Below are 19,996 nucleotides of genomic sequence, written 5' to 3'. Positions count from 1 at the left end.
CAAACTTGTTGTAAAAACAAAGGGTGGCAGTGGGTGGAAACATCCCGATAAAGGAAAAAACTGTGATATTACTGTGACCTACGCAGGACATTTTAGGCACCTCTGGAGTACGTCCCATGCCTCCCTCCTGATCACTGCCATCGACCCAAAAGTTCACCATCACTGCTTTGGCCTTTCAGCTAAAAGCAAAATATTTACCTAACTAGAATTTATTAACTTACGTCATGTAGGAGTTGTCAAACTTGTTCTGTAAAGGACCAAATAGTGAATATTTTAGGCTATGTGGATTATATGGTCTCTGTCTTAGCTATTCAGTTTGGCTGTTGAAGCATAAAAGTAGCGACAAACAATATATAAACAAATAAGTGTATCTGTGTTCCAATAAAACTTTATTAACAAAAACAAGCGGTAGGCCATGTTTGGTACGTGGACCTTCATTTGCTGATTTCTAATCTAATCTAATCTAATCTAATCCAAGCCTTACAACAATTTATCAGGTTATTGTCCTCATTATACAGATGAACTGAGGTTCAAAGCAGCTTGTCCAGGTTTGTCTGAATCAAAAAAAAAAACAATACTTTGAAACAGACCATCTATACTGCTACTTAGAAAGGTAACACTATAAGCAGTGATCAGTCTTTTACACCATAGCATGAATGAAGATTGGAGCCACATGTGTTGGGGCAATGGAATGAGGGTACATGAGGACACTGAAAGGAAAGCTAAGAAAGCCAGATAGGAGGCTGGAGTCTCTCAAAAAAGTTTCAAAGCCTTAAATGACTTTCCTACCACTCTACCCTGAAGTTCTGATACTTGTAGCATTGATTCCTATGAATGTTACATTATTCACAGCTATTTGAGAACGACCCCCCACCCCAGAGAGTAGGCCAGGAGCTGAAGCTGTAAAGATGCTACCACTACAATCCAAGCACGGCTGCAGAAAGGGGTCCCATACTTATGAGTGGGTGGTGGGTGGGTGACTCAGGCGGGGCCCTGCCCTCAAGCCCACCACCTAGTGCAGGTGGCAGATAAAATACCAGACTGTAACAACACAGTAATGGAAAGGGCTAAGTAGACGGACTAGGAAAAGCTTCTGCACTGAGACCCAAACCAGGACCGAGGAGCTGGGGGAGGCTTCTGGAGGAGGGGACATCTAGGCTGGGCCAGACAGAGAGCAGGAGACAACGTGCTGGAGCATGGGGAACAAGGGGCCCCGAGCAGAGGGAACTGCACCTGCAAAAGCCACAGTGAGCGACTATGTGGAGGCCCCATCCACAGTGTGGGTGAGCTTCAGGGACGAATCCGTGGGCACCACGGCAGAGACCCACGTTCTGCCTCTAAGCTTCTATTGACATAGTACTTCAGGACAGGACAGCAGGGAACCATGGGACTCAGTGCTTTTTATTTTCCCTTTGGGTTAGTGGCATTATGGTGCAAAGGAAAAAAAAAAAGTGTGCTCACTGGCCTACTAGGGAAACCAGAAAGGGTGGCTGGCCCTCTGGTCCATCACAGCCAATGTGTCTCTCTCTGCAGGTCACGCTGTATAAGAGCTCTGGGCAGCCCTGGCTCCAGAGCCCAATAGTGAGTACAGCTGCCCACAGACAAGTTCTAGTAGAGAGGAGGTAAGACCCCCAGAAGGGGAGGAGAAGGGGCAAAGGCTCTCTCCATGGAATGGGGAGAACAAATAACAGTCACTCCCAACTCATGACGAGTACCCAGAGGTTTACATACTGCAAGTGAAATGTGGAATTTGACCCCTCACAGTTCTCCTTGCCAGGTCTGTCAAAGGAGGTCCAGAGAGGTTATGTGACCCATCCCAGGTCACACAGCAAGTTAATGGCAAAGTCCAAAATGCAAACCCACATCTTTCACTCTCCCATTATCACACCCTATCAGGGCCCACCCTGATTTCTCTCTCTGCTAAAACAGGGAAGGGAACTGGGGAGAGTCTGCTGACATTAGCTATAGACCCTGGAGATATTCCAACCACACCCTCTTCTATGTGCCTCTTATCCTTCAGGCCAGAAATAGGTAACCCTAAAAGCAGGGAGAGGTGGGGGCAGCAGGCCCCTGGGAAGTTCTCAATGAGCCCACCCAAGAAGCCCCAAGAAAATATAAAATGATGCAGCTGCTTTGAAAAACAGTTTGGCAGTTCCCCGAAAAAGTTAAACATAGAATTACCATAGGACCCAGAAATCCCACTCCTAGGTATAGACCCCAAAGAACTGAAAACATATGTTCCCACAAAAACATATACATGAATGTTCATAGCAGCACGATCGTAATAGCGAAAAATGGAAATGACCAAATGTCCATCAACAGATGCCTAGACAAACAAATATGGCATAGCCACACACTGGAATATTACCCTGCCGTGAAAAGGAGTGAAGCTGCGATACATGCTCCAACATGGATGAACCTTAAGTGCTGAGTGAAAGAAGCCAGTCACAGAAGGGGCCACATATTGTATGATTGCATTTATAGGAGATGTCCAGGCGAATCTACAGAGATAGAAGGTAGATTAATGATTGCCCGGGGGGTTGAGGAGGGGGAAAATGGGAGGGACCACTAATTAACGGGTACAGAGCATTTTATGGGAATGATGGAAATGTTCTGGAATTAGATGGTGGTGGTGGTTGCACAACATAGTGAATATAGCAAAAATCCACTGAATTGTATATTTTAAAATGGTGAATTTTATCTCAATTGAGAAAAACAAACAAAACAAAAAGCAGCAGCCCCAAGCCCCAGGCTGCTGGCGGCCCCTGAAGGGATGAGAGGCCCTGGCACCTAGCAGCCTGGCTCCCCGCCGAGGAGCCGGAACTCTGGCCACCGGCGCACATGGCCCATTGGCATCCCTCCTAAGGAGAGACTCAGAGGATAGGAAGGAAGTGACAGAGAACAGGAATGCAGGTTAGGAAAGGAAAGGGCAGCGTTAGGCGTATGGGAGTGTCCAGCGCAGCCTCGAAGGCCAAGGCAGGGTCCACAGGGGAGTCCCTGAGCAGATGTGATGAGGGCCAGTCTGCACCCGGAAATTCAGCCAAGGGAATTTTTATCCCCTGACTCGGAACGGTTTAGATGTCTCACCAGAGCCCTCGAGGAAAGAATCACTTAACTCTTCTTTGGGGGCAATCAAGGGTCTGTGTGTGGGGGGGGAATGAGTGTGTGAATGTGGGGTTTATGTGAGTGGGTGTCAGTATGTGAGGTGTGTGACTGTGTGTGGGTGTGTGAGTGGATGTTAGTGTGTGTAAATGAGTGTGACTATGTGAGTGTGTGATCTGTGTGACTATAAATTTGTGAGGTGTGTAACTGAGTGTGTGGGTGAATATGTGGGTATGTTATAGGTGAGTGAACAAATGTGTGTGAGTGTGTATGTGTGGTACGTGAATCAATGTTGTATGTACGTGAGGGTGTGATTATGTGTGGGTGCTTGTGTGCTCTCTTCAGAAAGTAGCAACGAAGGCCATTCCCTGAGAGCCAAGGGGAAGAGTCCCCTTCGCCCTCCAAGTTCACTGGTACACGTCAGATACCTCTACAGTGGAGCCGAGGTGGCAGGAAGCCCCTCCACAGGCAATAGTTCAGCTATAAAATCAGTCTGATGGCTCCTCTGATGCTTCTTTTCCTTCCTCGAGGAAAGCTAGACACATGCTACAGGACAGCACAACTCATGTGAGTGACAGAAACTCATTAAGACTTGGTATCTGTCCTCCAGGACCCCCTAGTCAACTTGGGAGAAAGGGACAGTCCCAGGAGAAATCCAGGGGGATGAGGGATCCAGGAGAGAGGACATCTGAGCTGAGCTGACACCTGGGCAGGACCGGGATGAACAGAGATGGGGAAAGTCCTCAAGCTGGGGGAGAGTCCTCAAAAGCCTATTTACTGTGGCTCAGCAGACACTGACCAGCTGGCCCAGGCCTCTCAGGCGTTTATTTCTCTGTGTGCCAAAGAGCATACCGAAAGACGTGAGGTAAAACCTTGTGTCTTCTTCAAGAATGTAAAATGGAGACAGGCGCTACAAGAACCGCTTCTCTACACACTGGGCTGGTCTTAAAATAACAGAGTGAGTCACAGGTTTCCAAGGAAGTCTTCCACTGCCCCTCATCTTTCTGGGGAAGGCCCCAGAATACGCCCAGGGCATGGCATCGCCCACCGGCCTGCAGGAGTTCCAGTGGCAGCGTGATGAGAGGAGTCGCGCCCACGTGCCCAGGCCTGAACTCACATTCCACCAACTCAGCAGTCTCGGCTTCCAAGCCATCATGGTGGCGGGTGGTGCGATTGGCTCCAGGCGCAGAGCCGGGAGCAGGACTTCCCCGGGTCTCTCCCCGAAAGGGGATTTATGGTCTTTTGACTCAGAAGCAGCCTCAAATCAAATGGAGCCTGGGGATCCTTGTTGTTCTTCCCAGCTGTGTTGGAGGGAATGGTGCTGGTCACCATCCTGCCCTGAATCCTCCCCAGTCTTCAAGGCTCCGCCCAGCTCCTTGCCCCCCACCCTACACCCCAGGCTTGCAGAGTCCTCTACCTCTCAGCTAGTCCTGGTGCTGCGGCGTGTCTTAGGAGCGCCATGGAGAGCAGCTGGAGCTTCAAAGGAGGCACTCACTGATGTGGGGACAACTGGCTTTCAGGCATTCCTTCACACTAAGCTCAACCCCACCAGGGCCCTGGCTGGAGGATGTGCTCACTCATGGCCAGATTCCACCCAGGACCCTCTCATGTGCTTTTGGCCAAAGGCTTCATGACAAGGCAAAGTTGGACTACGAAGCTGGCCACAGGCCCAGGATCAGCACACATCGCATCCACTGCTTCCTTCACTCACTCAGCCACGGGTCCTGAGTGCTGCTGGGGTACAGATTCCTGTGCTGGTCACCGGGGCACAGGGATGACCGTGCTCTCAGGGGCTCTCACCCTAACAGGTCAGTAGTCCACCTAACGACAATACTGGAATAAGAGCAACCCTTCATCAAGCACCTACTATGTGCCAAGTTCCATGTTAGGATTTTTATACACACTATCACTAATAAACACAACCTTAGAGGTGAACAACAGTCAATCCCACTTTACAGATTATAAAATGAGGCTCAGAGACATTAAGTAACTTGCCTAGGGTCACACAGTAGACAGTATTGGAGACAGGATTTTAAAATGGTCTAGTAGACACCATGCTGACCCCAACGTCCTGACACCAGGCAGTCTCCCTACAAGTGCTCTAAGAACTTCCTTCCTATTGCTCCCAGGGGTTGAGTTGATTTTTAGGTAGAAAGAGATTAACTGTAGCCATTCCACCTGTGGCCTTGGCAGAGAAATAGCCTCGCAAAGCAATGCTGAGCCCCTCGGAGACCTCCGGCGTCCCAAGGGCCACAATTCAGGGGGGCTCAAGTAACTCTTCTGACCCCCAACTACAGCCAGTTATAGTAGCCCCTAAAATCCATTGGGGTTTCTCTGCAGGTACAGTAGTTCTGCATGGCCCAGTCCCATTTTACAGATGAGAAGACTGAGGCCAGACATTGCGAGATTAAGGCCAGAAGTTACCTAAGAATACCTCAGAGGTATAGACAGAAGCAGAGCTTGAGGCCTTGCCCACAGCCTACCTTCATTGTAAAGGTCCCCGTCAGGCTCTGTCCACTTCTGCTGGATGACTTCCCGGCGGTACACCACGTGTGTCCTCCCGCTGGCCTCCTTCTCCTGCTGGCCCCGCTCCAGCGGCTCAATGAAGTAGTCAGTGCTCTCTGTACGGATGAGGCCCGCCTAAACCAGGGACACGGAGCAGGGGGAAAGAGGGAGAGAAAAGAGGCATGAATACACGGCCCAGCACAGGTAAGCATTTGTGAATGTACATGTGTGCGTCCACATGTATGTGACCACACATATGCAGTCTCTTCTTCCAGGATCTTAGGGAGTTCTGGGATCCAGCAGGCAACTGCGTGGGGGTGGTGTAAGGGGCCCCTGTCCATTTCACGCAAAGCAGATCCACTTTTACTGTGTTGTGCACTCATGGGGTCCCACATAACATTTCATGTAAACAAAGGGTTCCAGTGCTTAAAAGGGGGTGTGGGTGGGGGGAGCCACTGCCCTGAGGGCTATGCACACACACCAGGCCACCATATTCCACCCCAAAACACTACCACTATCACATGCATTTGCCTTTACCTGCAGGCAGACAAGAGGGGAAAGTCCAATCAGCAAAGTTTAATTGTTTCAAAGGTGGGAGCTGGTCCCCCCCCCCCCAGTACAGTGCTATTATTTCAGATTTAAAGCATGTGTATGTGCAAGCCAGAAAGAGCAGCTGTGTGCTGATGATAAACAAGGCAGAATAGTGCCCCAGGAGCATGTGCTCTGTTTTTAATCTAATTTTTGCCTGCATCAAAATATTCCCTTAAAAAAATCAGGTGTTGGCCTTGGAAATAAAAACATATAACCTTGGCCAAATCCAACCAAGACGTTATTAGGCCCCAATGAAGGTAGTAATCCCAGGGGCAATGAAACCTATAGCTAGATGTGTGTGAATGTATGTGTCTCTGCACAGCAAACCCCCACGCCCCCCAGACACACACGTCAGCTCTATAAAGTAGTAAGACCAGCCCACCTACCACAGTGCCTGGAAAATAGTAGGCAATCCTTAATAAATATACATTTGTTGAATTTCTTCAACAAATATCTATTAAGTGCCTACTGTTTACCAGCACCGTTCCAGACGCTGGCAATATAGCTGTGAACACAAGGCAGTGAATGAAGGAGCCATTTTTATAAATCCATTGGAATTTCCCCGTCCAAACAGAAGCCACTTCTTTTTAAAGCAGCCACTTGATGAAACTAAATCCCACCAATCTTCCCACCTCAGCCTGTTTTGAGATTGCTTAGGGAACCCCCTCCAAGACCTACTGAGTATTCACCAACGGTCCTCCTAGCAGCATTCAGTCTTTTTCGTGTCCCTTCCAGCTAGATGTGTTGATCAAATGTCAAACACCATTATGGACCAAAACCAAGATGGCTGGCTTCTGTGCCTCGTAAACAGACACAATCAGGAGGCCAGAAACATTCCAGGGAAAATTAGTAGCATTATACTGTAATAAGTTTGGGGCTTCCCAACGTGACCATTTTATGAAACAATACTCCATTGTCTGCAAAAGTTCAGGTCTGCTTATTAAAATGCCAATATCAGACCTTATGTTGTGCACAACACCTTTCGTTCAAAGCACTTTTACTTGTTATACTTTTGCACCTGCTATGTGCCCAGGGCAAGAAGAAACAGATAAATAAGGCCCAGCCTTTGGCTGTGAGTTGCTCATCATCTGGAAGGAGGGCCAGAGAGGAGCAGAGAGGGTGGCTACATGTTACGCCCAGTACCATGGTGGGTACCCCTGACGGATGGGTATCTATTGGGCTCTCAGTTGCAACGGACAAACACTCTAGGGCAATATACTGGCCACTGACAAACTATGGCAGGGGGAGTCACTGGAAGTGAGGAACTGTTACGGTGGCAGAAGAGACCCACCTGAGCCAGAAAGGGCACTGGGCAAGGATGTGGAAGCCTGAAGGGCAGTGCGAAGACCAGAAAGGCATTCAGGCTCACAGGCAGAGGCTGAACGTGAACCTAGATGGCCAAATCAAAGGGCCTCTGCCCCTACAGCCCAGCAGAGCCCACAAAGGAAAGCTGTCTTCCAGGGAACGCAAAGGCTGTGAGATGGGAGGGCCAGAGCATTTCCCCTGAAAACTATTGCAGCTCTGCTGCCATCAGAGCTTGCGAGGGGACTCTCAGCCAAGCTCCATGCCCATCCCATCCCTTTTTCTACACCCGTCTCCGATACCCAGGGGGACTGTCCCTGCCCCATTCAAGGCCAAGCAAAGCAAGAGACACTCACAGCACGAATCAGAAACCCTGTTCTTCATCATCCAGGCCAAAGTCACACAAGCTCAGGCTCACCACGGGCGGCATCCTTTGCTGTGTCTGCCCACCACACCTCTGGAAGCAGCCTGGCAGGATAATTCTCCAGACCAGGGGCAGAAGACCCCACTCAGCCATCCTCGCACCCTGAGCCACCTCACACAGCCCTCTCCCCTTCTGAGACTTGCTTAACCAACTGCACAAAGAGGATTCTTCAAAATCTGGCATTTTATGACTCATTGCCCAGTGACTTGATGTGGCCACCAGATTTCAGTGTCTCATATGAGGGATGCAGGTTCCAGAATGATCTGTACAACATAGGGCTGGGATGCAAGGTACTGTCTTCCAGCCCACCCACCCCTCCCTGCCCACAATCATGGACCACATAGACCTTTCAAGGTCACCATGTCTACCCCAGTTGGAGGCTTCACTACCTTGACAACAGCCCCAGTCAGGGGACCTCTAACTTTTGCTTGGATGCCTCCAATGACAGAGAGTTCCCTCCCTCAAGATATAACCTATTTTGCGTAGGGACATTCGTAATAATTTATTGACCTGAAACACACTTCCCTACATTCCACCCTTTATAAACAGTCTTATTATCACTGATATTAATAACAATATCTGCTACTTTCATATCTTATTTCATCTTTACAACAACTCTATGAGGTATCCACAAACATTAGACCTATTTCATGGATGAGGAAACAGAGGCTCAGAATGGTTAAGTAACTTGCTCAATGTCACCCAGCAGGTAAGTAACCACACTAGAACAAGAACCCTGCTCTGTATGGCTCTTAACCACTAGGCTACATTACCTCAGGCCATGCCTGGGCCCCCTTCTGCCCTTGGAGCCACTTGGAGCAAGGAAACTTTCCTTACATAGTCCCATTGCAAATCCCTGGGCCTATGGTCCGGTCTGACCTTGTAGACAGCAAGCAGGATGTTCGCTTCCCACCTCTGGGCAAAATGCCCCATGGAAGCCAGTCCACCTCCCACTATGGTGTGAAAAGGAGGAAACATTTCGGCACAGGGCCCTAAAATGAGCAGAGCCCACCCACTCCCCAGATGACCAGCCCCCAGCCTGAAAGGATTCTTACCCCACACACCATGCTTATCACACCCTTAGCCCTCCTCCACGTGGAAGTCCCAGGATTCTTGAGTCTGGTCCAGCCCCCACGCCCACAGGCCTCTCTCCAGGGATGTGTTAAAGAACCCTATTTCCCCACCCCAGTTAACTGTTTAGGGCAAAGATTCAAGCTCCGTCATATGTAACCTGACAAATAAGTTTCAAGCCTCTGTGACTGCAGGTCGCACCAGCCCCTACCCTGGGATCAAGGGCAGAACTTCCACAGTGATTTTCTTGTGCGTTTTGTGCATCATGTCCGGCCTTCACAGGCAGTGCTTGTCCAGGCTGGGGCACCCCCTCAGCCTCTGAGACCCTCCTCCTGGAGAAGGGATGGGAAGGCAGGCTCAGCCACCAGAGCAGGGAGCAAGCTGGACAGTCCCTCCCACATAGCCCTCGGTTACCCCATGTGCATCATGAGGGGTTTGGCCCATAATCCCCTCCAGCTCTACCCTGGCCAGGAAACCAGGCCCCCCACACAGGGCAGACTGACTGGCAACAGGAGATTTCTGGCTCTCCGCCTCCTCTCCAAATTACTCCCATCTCTCAGTTTATGAGATGTTTATGTTACTGAAAAGTGGTAGCTCATTTTAAAGCTCTAAAATCAAATCAGATTTCTGCATAAGAAATCAAGAAAAAGGTGGGAAATAAGTTCTGGTCAGCTGGAAAAGAAATGTTAGCCCTGTCTGTTTTTGCCCTAACTTTATTCTTTTGGAAACAATAAGTAAGTGGGAAATATATACTAGAAAGATTCTTCATGCAATAACAACAAGAAAAATAGCTGATCACATCCAACTGAGCCACATACTATATGGGCCCTCACGCAACTTCTCCAAGTGGAAACTCTCCAGTGGGCAGGCCTGGCCCCCCTCAGCCGAGCTCCAGACACTTTAAAACAACTGTTTTTGAGGGGCCTTTCCTGGGAAGTGAGCGGCTGATGGGGGAGCCTGTTTGACTTTTTCAACATGGCTGTGACATTGTTTGAGTTGCAAAGGTAAGACCTTCTGCTGCCTCTTCATGCAGAGGCCTCCAGGCCATGCTAACGGTTTTCCAGTCCTGCTTCTCCTCAGGGGAAGTCCCCAAATTCAGAGTGTAATTCCAAGGAAAATGAAGGAATCAGAGTCACATGGTGACAAGGAAGGAAAGTGCTGGCTTAGAAACCACCTTGTGTCCTGCCGTGGGTCATAACTGAGCAAGTTCAGTTGGTCACTGGTAACTATTATGAGGGTGAGGTCCCAAATATTTTAGCAGATACTTGAAGCCATATTTTTTTGGAATTAGTAAGTATGTGTGAGTATGTGCCTAAAAATGTTTATTCTAAAATTGCATGTACTTGCATGTAAATTGGGAGGTGAGGGTACAGTGAGTCAACAAGAGGAGATCCCCAAAGTCTGGAACATGTGTCCTCAAATAGTATAGACACCCAGGCTTGGACAAGGGCAGGGCTCCATCTGTCCTAAGTCAGATGCAGAGACAATGGGCAAGGACTCAGCCTGGGGTCCAGGCAGGAGCAAGTGGCTTGGCTCTGAGAAGACAGCTGCAGGCCCTCTGGGAAAGGGGGATCCTGAACCATGTTGCTGTGCCCTCAGATTCACCAACCTTTGTCAAATGCCCAGAAGGAAGGAGCATTTCAATATGGCGGCTCCAGTGGAACCAGATGAGGGGTAAGCCAGGTCTCCTCTTCCTTCTCCTTCCAAGGCCGGCCTATGTGGGGCCTCCCAGGGGAAAAAGAAGCAAAGCAAGCTGCCTCTAACCCAATCATCCTGCCACCTCCCAAGGAGAGTGCATTCTTGGGCCTGAATTTATTCTGGAAATTCCATTACGAGGGTGTTACTGCCAGCTGTGCTGTCTCCGGTTCTAGGCTTCCAAAAAATTCAGCTTAAAACTGTTCCACTGTTGGAAATGAAAGAAAACCCAGCAAACGGAGGCTGGGAAGATACATCCAACTGGGAGTGGCATGAGAATCAGAAATGGCTTCCACCAGGTTCACCTCAACCCAGCAACCTGCTTCTATCCCCAGCCATTGCCATCCACCCCCGCCCCCAGACTGAATTATCTGTTCCAACCTCAGAAACCCTGACTGCAGCCATCTCCTATCTTTCCATCACCATCCTACTCACCAACTCTATCATGCTGGCTCCAGCTATTATTCAACTTCATCAAGACCTCCAACGTGTGACTCCACCCTTTATAATCGTCAATCCCCACCCCAACAAGTCTTCATGTCCCTGCCCATCACCTTGCGTTTCCTGGTGTAGCTACATAACAATTCTCCTGCAAACACATATAACTGTATCCCCACCTTCCTCTCCATCCTACTTTCCCATAGAAGCCCCTGCCCCAGTTCAACCCAACCAGCCAACCACTCCATGTCCACACACTGATGGAGAAAACACACACGGTGCCCACTGGTCTAATTTGAAATCGCTCGCACGTGAGGGTAATGCTGGCTGGGGATTCTGTTGTACTTCTCTGTTACGTCTGTGTTCCAGTTCTCCCAACAGCTTAGATTCCCAATACTGCCCCCACCCCTCGCCCTTTCTCGTTTTCAAGGAGAAAACAGACACCATCGGGCAGGCTCTACCACCCCATGACCTCCCAGCTATGTCCTCCCACTCCTTCCACCACACCTGGTGCTCAGAATTACCTCCCTCTCACCTCCGCAAGGACTTAGCTCCAGCAAGTAGTACCCCTCTTTCCGGCCTCACCATGCTCTTTCTCCTAGACCAGGGGTGTCCAAACTTTTTTCAACGTTTTTCACCAAGGGCCACATGCGGTAAAATACACAAACAGCCGGGCCACTCACTCGAGGTGAAGTACGTATTGCCTCACCTGGTTTATTTAAGTAAACTAAATACATATTTGGACTTTGCTGCGGGCCAATTAAAAATGGATCGCGGGCCGCAGTTGGCCCGCAGGCCACAGTTTGGACACCCCTGTCCTAGACCATTCTTGTTGACACAAAAATATACTCAGGGACCACCTCCCATCTGTGAAACTCCCTCCCTGTCTCCCAGCCCAGGCAAGCTATTGCCAGGTCTCTGCTTCCCTCCACAGCAGAACGAGTTTCCATACTCACTGTCTCCACCTCTAAGCCTCATGCCTCTCCTCTCCCCACACAACAGGGGTTTCTAGAGCCACCACTTCCCAGGCGCTGCTCTCATCAGGGCCACCTGTGACCTCGTGTGGCCAGAGCCAGCGATCACTTCTGTCCTGGTCTCACTCAGCTCCTCCGGAGACATGTGCTCCCTGGGGATTTCCCCTGATCTCATGGCTTCAAATACAATGTATTTGCAGATGATTCCCAAATTATATCCCCAGCCCTGACCCCCAGACTTCCATGTAGGATTGTCCAACAGCCTCCTTGATAGAGACCCTGAGCCTTGGCGGGGCACCTCAACTTTAAAGTGGGCCTACTCCTGCCCTGCCCTCCCCATCCCAGCAAATGGCACCATCATGTTCCCAGTTGCTCAGGCCAAAAATCAAGGAGAGGGGTGGACCCAGGGATTGGGTTTTTCAAAACCCCTTCGCTCCCACTATGATTCTGTTGAAATCAGTTCAACTGGGTTATTGTTTCTGATTCATAACAAGTGTGAGGGGGCCAGCCCTCTACCCCCCACACACACACCCTGGGACCAACACTCCTGCCAAGACTCTTCGAGGTAGCCCAGATCCCTTATGTCTTCATGAAGCATCTACTGCAAGCCAGGCTTGATGGGGTTAGGGGTGTACAAAGAGACATGAGAGACCAGTGTCTGCTCTCCTGATAAGGGACTTGTATTTAGAATATATAAAGAACTCAACAATAAGAAGACAAACAACCCAATATTAACATGGGAAAAGAATCTGAGTAAACATTTTTTCAAGGAAGACATATGAATGGCCAATAAACACGTGACAAGATGCTCAAAATCATCCCTCCTTAGGGAAATGCAAATCAAAACCACAATGAGATAGATACCCCTTCACACCCCCTGGGATGGCTAGAATCAAAAAGTCAGATAATAACAAGTGTTGACAAGGATGTGGAGAAATGGGAACGCTTGTGCCCTGCTAGTAGGAATGTAAAGTGATGCAGCTTTGGAAAATGGCCTGGCAGTTCCTCAAAATATTAAACAGAGTTACCATATGACCTAGCAATTTCACTCCTTAGTATATACTCAAGAGAAATGAAAACCTACGTTCACACAAAAACTTTAACACAAATGTTCACTGCAGCACTACTCACAAAAGCCAAAAAGTGGAAACAACCCAAATGTCCATCGACCGCTAAATGGATAAACAAAATGGGGCATATCATACAATGAAATATGATTCAGCCATAAAAAGGATGAGTCTTGAAAACACTATGCTAAATGAAAGAAGCCAGTCACCAAAAGCCACGCCACATATTATATGATTCCATTTATATGAAATGTCCAGAATAGGGAAATCTATAAAGACAGAAAGTAGATTAGTGGTTGCTGAGGGATGGGGTAATAGATGGGGGGTGGTGATAGCTAACAGGTACAGGGCTTCTTTTTGAGATAGTTTAAATGTTATAAAATTGAATGTGGCAATAATTACACAGCTCTGTACATATGATAAAACTCCACTGAATCATATACGTTAAATGGGTGAATTGCATAGCGTACGAATTATATCTCAACAAAAAAAGATGAAAAGAAAAAGATGACACATATACATGGACATGTGATCTGCCTGCACCAAGGTGACACACACCTGAAGACAATACACACATATGCACTAAGACAACATGTGCACAGAAACAACACGTGTGCAGGCAGCTCACACACACACACTCACACACGGAGCACAGGCTGCCCATTACCAGGAAAGCATGAGTCAGCACGGCTGAGATGAACGTCTGTAGATGCCGAGATTCCATATAATCCAAACCTCATGTGGAAGCCCCAAGCCTCAGGAGCTGTGCTGGAGGCTGGCCTGCCCAGGCCTGGGTCCAAGCCAACAGAAGTCGCAAAGCTGATTCATCCCAAGCTGCAGCCCTGGGGACAGGCAGGAGGAAGAGCCCTCATAGTATGGAGCCGAGAACTGTCAGGCTTGTCCCCAACGGGCAGGCCCTGCCATGCCCCACACAGGCAGCATCAGAACTCCCTGAACAGGCCACAGACTCACAAGAAACACCAGCAGTGGAGAGCCTCCACCAGCTGGCGGAAGTTATCTGGGATGAGCACTCAGCCTCACTTTCCAGGGTCATGACCCACACGCTGGGAGGCGCTGTGTAAAAGGTTACTGAGGTCTTGCTGGGCCCTGTCCATTGGCAGCCAGACTCCTTCTCCAGGGAGATGCAATGTGGTGGACATGGTGGGTAAACACACACAGACCCTAGAGCCAGAATCTGGACTCTGCTGCTCTCACACCACGTCATCTTGGCAAGTTAACATCCCTTTGCTTCAGGATTCCAATACACCCAGCTCGTGGGGTTGCTCTGAGAAATATATTAATATAGAGAGCACTTAGGTCTGACCTGGCAGCGCATGTGTTCGCGTTTGCTGGCACGATTATTACGACCATTGTTCAAAGTGTGCCTGGGAGCCCCGGTGGCTCATGAAGGGAGCCTGTGGGCTGAGTGCTGAGATCAGCATCTGGGAGCCACAGGATGGTTTGTCTCTAACTCCTGACTCCACTGTGACCTGGCTTTGATCTGCTCAGATCCCCTGCCTGTAAACAGGAAGAAATCCCTAAGAAAAAATACCAGTGGTTGAACATCCCTTAAGGGGAAAAGTCCTCACCAAGAGAACAACCAAGAGAACAGGCTGGCTCGGGGTGATTTTCAAGGTGAGAAGGAACATGTGCAGACAAATATCCACCAACTGATGACAGCATAAACAAACTGTGGTCTATCATAGGATGGAATATTATTCAGTCGTCAAAAGGAATAAAGTGCTGATACATGCTCCAACATGGATGAGCCTTGAAAACATTACGTTAAATGAAAGAAGCCAGTCACCCAGCTGTTAAAGAGTTGTTGCTGGGGGGTGAAACTGTAGGCAATTCCTTCTCTTGAAACTTTCAGGTCTTGTCTAACTTGTCTCTAATTCTCCTATCTGAAAAGCAAAGCCAGTCCTGCACAGAATGTCTGCCTGCTGCAACGAGCAAGTCATAATTGTATAACAACTATTTTTAAGCAAAGTTTAAAAAAAGGAAACAAACAACATGTAACTCCTTTTCTGTCGTCCAACCTCTCCACAAAGTGGTACAGAGGCTATTTAGGCTCCACCCCAGTCCAGGCCTTCTCACCTGGCACCACAGACCCTCTCCAGGCCTCATTTTCCACATCTGAAGCCAAAGGGTTTGTCTTGTGGGAGACCCTGCTCGCTGCGCCATTTGTCGTGCAGGGCGGCCTGCGGGGCATCAGCTCCGGCTCTCCACATAAGAACGCAGGATATGGCTAGCCCAAAAAGGAACACCCAGGGAGCCATAGGTAGGGGAGTCATACCACTATAGTCTCACTGGAGGCTGGATCCACACAACCTGCAACCTGCCGTCGGCTTCTCTGCCTGCCAACCAACCAACTGACCAACCAACGCAGCTGCAGCAGTTATATCAGTGGCTAATTGGCTAACTGGTAACAGCTGATGGCCAACTACTACCCGAGCCAACACCTTTCCACGTGAGGCCGAGAGCCTGGAAACTGCTCTCTGGGACTCTGTCCCCACAGGGTTGTTGGGAGGATGGAATGAAACGATGAAGGGGAAGGCCTCCACTGAGGCCCAGCCCATAGCAGGGTGGAGGCCTTTTCCTTTCTTTCCTTCTTCGACCTGCCTCTCCTTGTCTCCCATGACATAACCCCAACTTTTCCGTCCAACTCAAAATAGGCTTTTCGAGGAGGCTACAGCAGTGGGTCTCACCTCTAGATGCCCGTTAGGATCACCAGGGGCATTTGCAGAACAACTGGCACTCAGGCCAAAGAATCAAATTTCCATGAGTGGAGCCCAAGCATCAGGATTTTCTCAAAGCTGCCCAGGTGATTCTAAAGTCCATCCAAAGCAGGGAACTGATGATTTAGACTCTTGAAGCGTCCAAACAATGGAATGGTACTCAAAGGAAGTGACCATCCATTTTCACAGACAGTAGTAGAGTGTCGGACCAGAATGAGTTTGTCCTAATGCAGGAAATGGGCAAGAAAGACAGAGGGGGAATGAGAGCACAGTGAGTGTGTTCCCTGACCGAGGTGGGAGGTGTCGGACAGGCCCGTTACTGTGTACCTCTTCCGACGTGAAGATCTCCCCAGGCTGAGCAGGACCAAGAAGCATCTGGACTATACGTGATCTGTGCCTTAGGTGCTGCCTTAGAACCTAACTACCTCCTCCCTTCAAGGAGTGACTCCACTGTGAGTGAAAAATAATTCAGCAAAATAGCCCTGAACAGGGTCGGAGTTTAGGAGTTGGGGAAGGGTGGTTGTGATCTGCTTATTGGTCAGTGTCAAGTCACTGATGTCACGGCCACTCTAGCTGGGGAGTCCCCAGGTCAGTACCTCTCTGATGACGCTGACGATGAAGAAGATGAAGGCAGTGATTGATTCTGTCCTGTGGCCCATGGAGAATACAGTTGCTTAGGTCTTCAAGCACTTGGTAAATGTTATTAAAGGAAAAGTGCTCACATTTTATGACAACCCCCCCACCCACCCACCCATGGGCGACAGGGATGCTGGCCCAGGGGCAGGGCCTCACACCGCACGTGTCAGAGATTCCTCTTCTGCTGCAAACCCCCACCCTGGAGCCCAACCAAAGTCAAAGGCAAGCCTTGCCGGGTTGGCAGCCAGCCCCACTTTCCATTCCCTATGCCCAGCAGCCACGTGGCTCTGAGGCTTCCCCCTCTGTCACCACCACAGCCCACCAAGCTTGGGCTGGGAGCTCTGCCTGGCCCCCTGCTTGGCCGGGAATCCTGGCTACTTCAGAACAAGGAGACAGGAAGCAGTTCTCCCACGCTAGAAGGTGGGGTGTCTGCCAGGCTCTGAGCTGAGAAGCGGCCCCCTGCATCGAGGCCCTGCAGTCTGAACCCTATGGCTCAGAAACAAGACAGCTGGTGGTGGGGCAGCTCTAGAGAAAAGATGCAGCCAGTCCCTCCCACAGCGGAGGGAAGGCCCCTAGCAGGTCACTCATCCCAGCCAGGTCTCCCCTCAGATCCATTCCCTACATCAGCCTGGCCCGGGGGGGGGGGGGTACTGACTTGGTTTTAAACCATGCCTCCCCCACACGAGATCATGCATGCAAACTGTTTCCCACTGAGTCTGACACCTGGCAGAGTGATAAATGAGGAATGCGGTGGTGGCAGGGGGAAGGTTCCCTATAGCGGGTGGGTGAGCATGGGAGGATGGAAAAGAGTGGACCTGGCCCCCTGAATTCCTGTGCCATGCCCAGCTGACAACACATCCCCTCCAGGCATCTCTGCCTCCTCTGTGCAGCACGGAAGAGCCCACCAATATCTAGAAAGCACCAACAAATGAGGTCTAGACTGTCCTTAATCCTGCTCAGGGCCCAGGACCATTAGCATGTTTTCCAGATTTCTTAGAACTCAGATACATCACCAAACCTGTGTGTACTAAGCCCTGTCCGTTACCAACAATGCCCACATCCCAGCCATTCCGGCCATTCACCAGGTCCCCAACTCACTTTTCGTGTTTACATGCATCTCTGCTAAACCCCTGTCCTAAACCTATGTCTGCGATACTATTCGTCTTCCCATTCATTCATTCAGCAGCTAGTTACTGAGCAGGCCCTGTTCTAGCTGCTGGGGACACAGCCCAAAATTCTTCCTCACCTAGAGCTAACATTCTACGGGGGGATGCGACAGGAGTCAATTAGTAAAAATAGGGCATACCAAATGGAAATAGCCATGGAGAAAAGTTAAGCAGAAGAGAGCACTGGGTGTTGACATTTTAAACAAGGGAGGCAGGGACGATGTTACTAAGAAATGACATCTGAGCTAAGGCCTGAGATGGGGGGGCTGCTGGCAGTATCTGGGAAGGGGTGACTCTGCAAGGAGGGCATCAGGAGGAGCTGGGGGGGGGCAGAGGAAGTCCCAGGAGGACCAAGAGGAGGGACGATGCCCAGTGCCTGCGTGGCTGCTCCCCGAGGAACATTATGGGAGGACTATGAGTAAGACTACTGTGGCTGCGGTTGGGGAAGAGATGGTAGAGGGCAAGGAAGGAAGCAGGGAGACCAGTTAGGAAGGCTAGAACCATCACCCCAGAGAGAGAGGAGGCCACCCCAGCATTTGCTTTTCTCGTCAAGTTCTGTTTTCCTTTTGGAATTATTAACAACAACCAAAAACCCAACATGGCCACATGGGACCTGTTCCGTGCCTGGTACTGCAGGTGATAACACAGCCCCCCAGGCCTTTGCCCCTGCTGTGAGCTCTGCCAGGAATGCCCTTCCAGCCCAGCTCAAAGGACACCCCATCATTACTCCCTCTTCCGTGCCCTCAGGGACTCTTCGCAGGTGATCTATCCCCATCCAGAAATGTCTGTCTGTCCCTGTTCTAGACATGAGCTTTAGGAGGACAATTAGTGAGCCACAACACATGACCAACTTCAGAACAAAACCACATTAAATAAGCATCCTTGGGGCCAAGCCTCCGAAACAAACTCCCTTGAGCATATGGTCCTTCATGAGAGATGTGCTTTCCCACAAAATGTGGCCAGGGCTTAGTGGACGGCATGTTTTACCTAGAGCCTCCCCATGCAGGGACTGTGAATTATGAGGTGACAAAGTATCAAGCACTCAACGCAGCCAGGCCAGCAGACTGCTGGGCTACAAAGCACAAGGCCTCTTTGGGCTGTAGGAACTAATTCGCAGTGTGGGCTCCTGCCAGCCTCAAGGGGCGGAAATGAACCTCTGCTGTGGGCCAGGGGTGGCTTGAGGGTACGGTGTTTTCTGGACAGATCAAAGGTAAAAATGTTTGGTTGGCTTAAAAGCAAAGGCTGACAAAGGCTTCAAGCAGCCCATTGGGAACAGGGTTTGCATTCAGACAACCGTGTCCTGACAAACGCTCCCACCTTCAGAGGTTTCTCTAAAAGGGGCCTGTTCAGCTGTGTTCCAGAAAGCAGAAGAAAAGGAGACTGCGGGGTTTTTAATGTCCCATGACAAGTAATGTGTACATAACAGTAGCCCAGTGCCCTGCAATATTTTGAAAATGGATAAAACAGCAGCAATGCTAACTCAGCACTAAGCAACATTAGAAGGTTCCTTTTGAGCTTCGAATCCCACTAACTGGGCTGTTGACATTTGTTTCTTCTTAGTTGGCTTTCCTGTTTCAGGAAAACAATGACTCCCATAGTGGGAGCCTCGTAAACACCTCTACCTGGGACCCAGGCCCAAGGACTCCCAGGATACCCCCACAGGACAACCACTGGACCAATCGCTTCAGCATTAGTGCTTTGAAGCTGTTGCCAGACCATCACCCGCTTTATGACCTGGGTCACTGTTCATATTTACTCGGTCCTCTTCCATTGGGATGGTGGGGGGAGCAGTGGACTGGGAGTCAGGCACGGGGAGCCCATCGGCCCCGACATTCACCCACTGCACGACCCTGGGTGAGGCTCTTCCCTTCCCTGAGCCTCACCTTCCTTTTCTGGACAGTGAAGAGGGGACAGAGAGGCCTCCCCAGCCTCTTCCGGCCAGCGCTATGCACACACAGGCCAAAGTCAAGGCAAACCGTGGAAATGACGCCGAGCTGAGATTTACCACTGGAGGTTACGATAACACGATGATCTTCTATGCTGACGAGGAGCTCCTTGCCTTGGAGCTGCCAGGGATGCGATGGCCTGCAAGTGTTATTATCATTGTTGTTACTGTGGTTGTTTCTAAAGCTTTGAAGGCAGAGCAAGACACACATGCTAAAAGCGGAGTGCTGGGACTGGCAGATGATGGGGAACTTCCCCCTGCATGGTCGGAGGAATGCAGAAATTCCCTGAGTCCTCACCAAGGGCCCACCCTGCAGCTGGAAGGCAGACGGAAGGAAGTGCA

The 19,996-nt window shown here is 50.0% G+C and overlaps 1 protein-coding gene across 4 annotated transcripts in view; it reads right to left on the bottom strand.

The window, feature by feature from the left end:
* ADAMTS14 (ADAM metallopeptidase with thrombospondin type 1 motif 14) overlaps window positions 1–19,996 on the bottom strand; it is an 83,371-nt gene that overhangs the window by 50,394 nt on the left and 12,981 nt on the right. For all 4 annotated transcript variants that reach the window (XM_074339551.2, XM_074339553.2, XM_074339552.2 and 1 more), the window contains exon 3: window positions 5,586–5,742. In XM_074339551.2, the coding sequence (XP_074195652.1) occupies window positions 5,586–5,742 (157 nt within the window). The remainder of the gene's footprint in view (window positions 1–5,585; window positions 5,743–19,996) is intronic.

Source organism: Rhinolophus sinicus, chromosome 15 (assembly GCF_057876585.1).
Source record: "Rhinolophus sinicus isolate RSI-liver-muscle chromosome 15, RSI-T2T, whole genome shotgun sequence".
In the NCBI taxonomy this organism is placed as follows: Eukaryota; Metazoa; Chordata; class Mammalia; order Chiroptera; family Rhinolophidae; genus Rhinolophus; species Rhinolophus sinicus.
The sequence above is the reverse complement of the archived record's forward strand: the minus strand, read 5'-3'. Positions and strand labels throughout refer to the sequence as shown.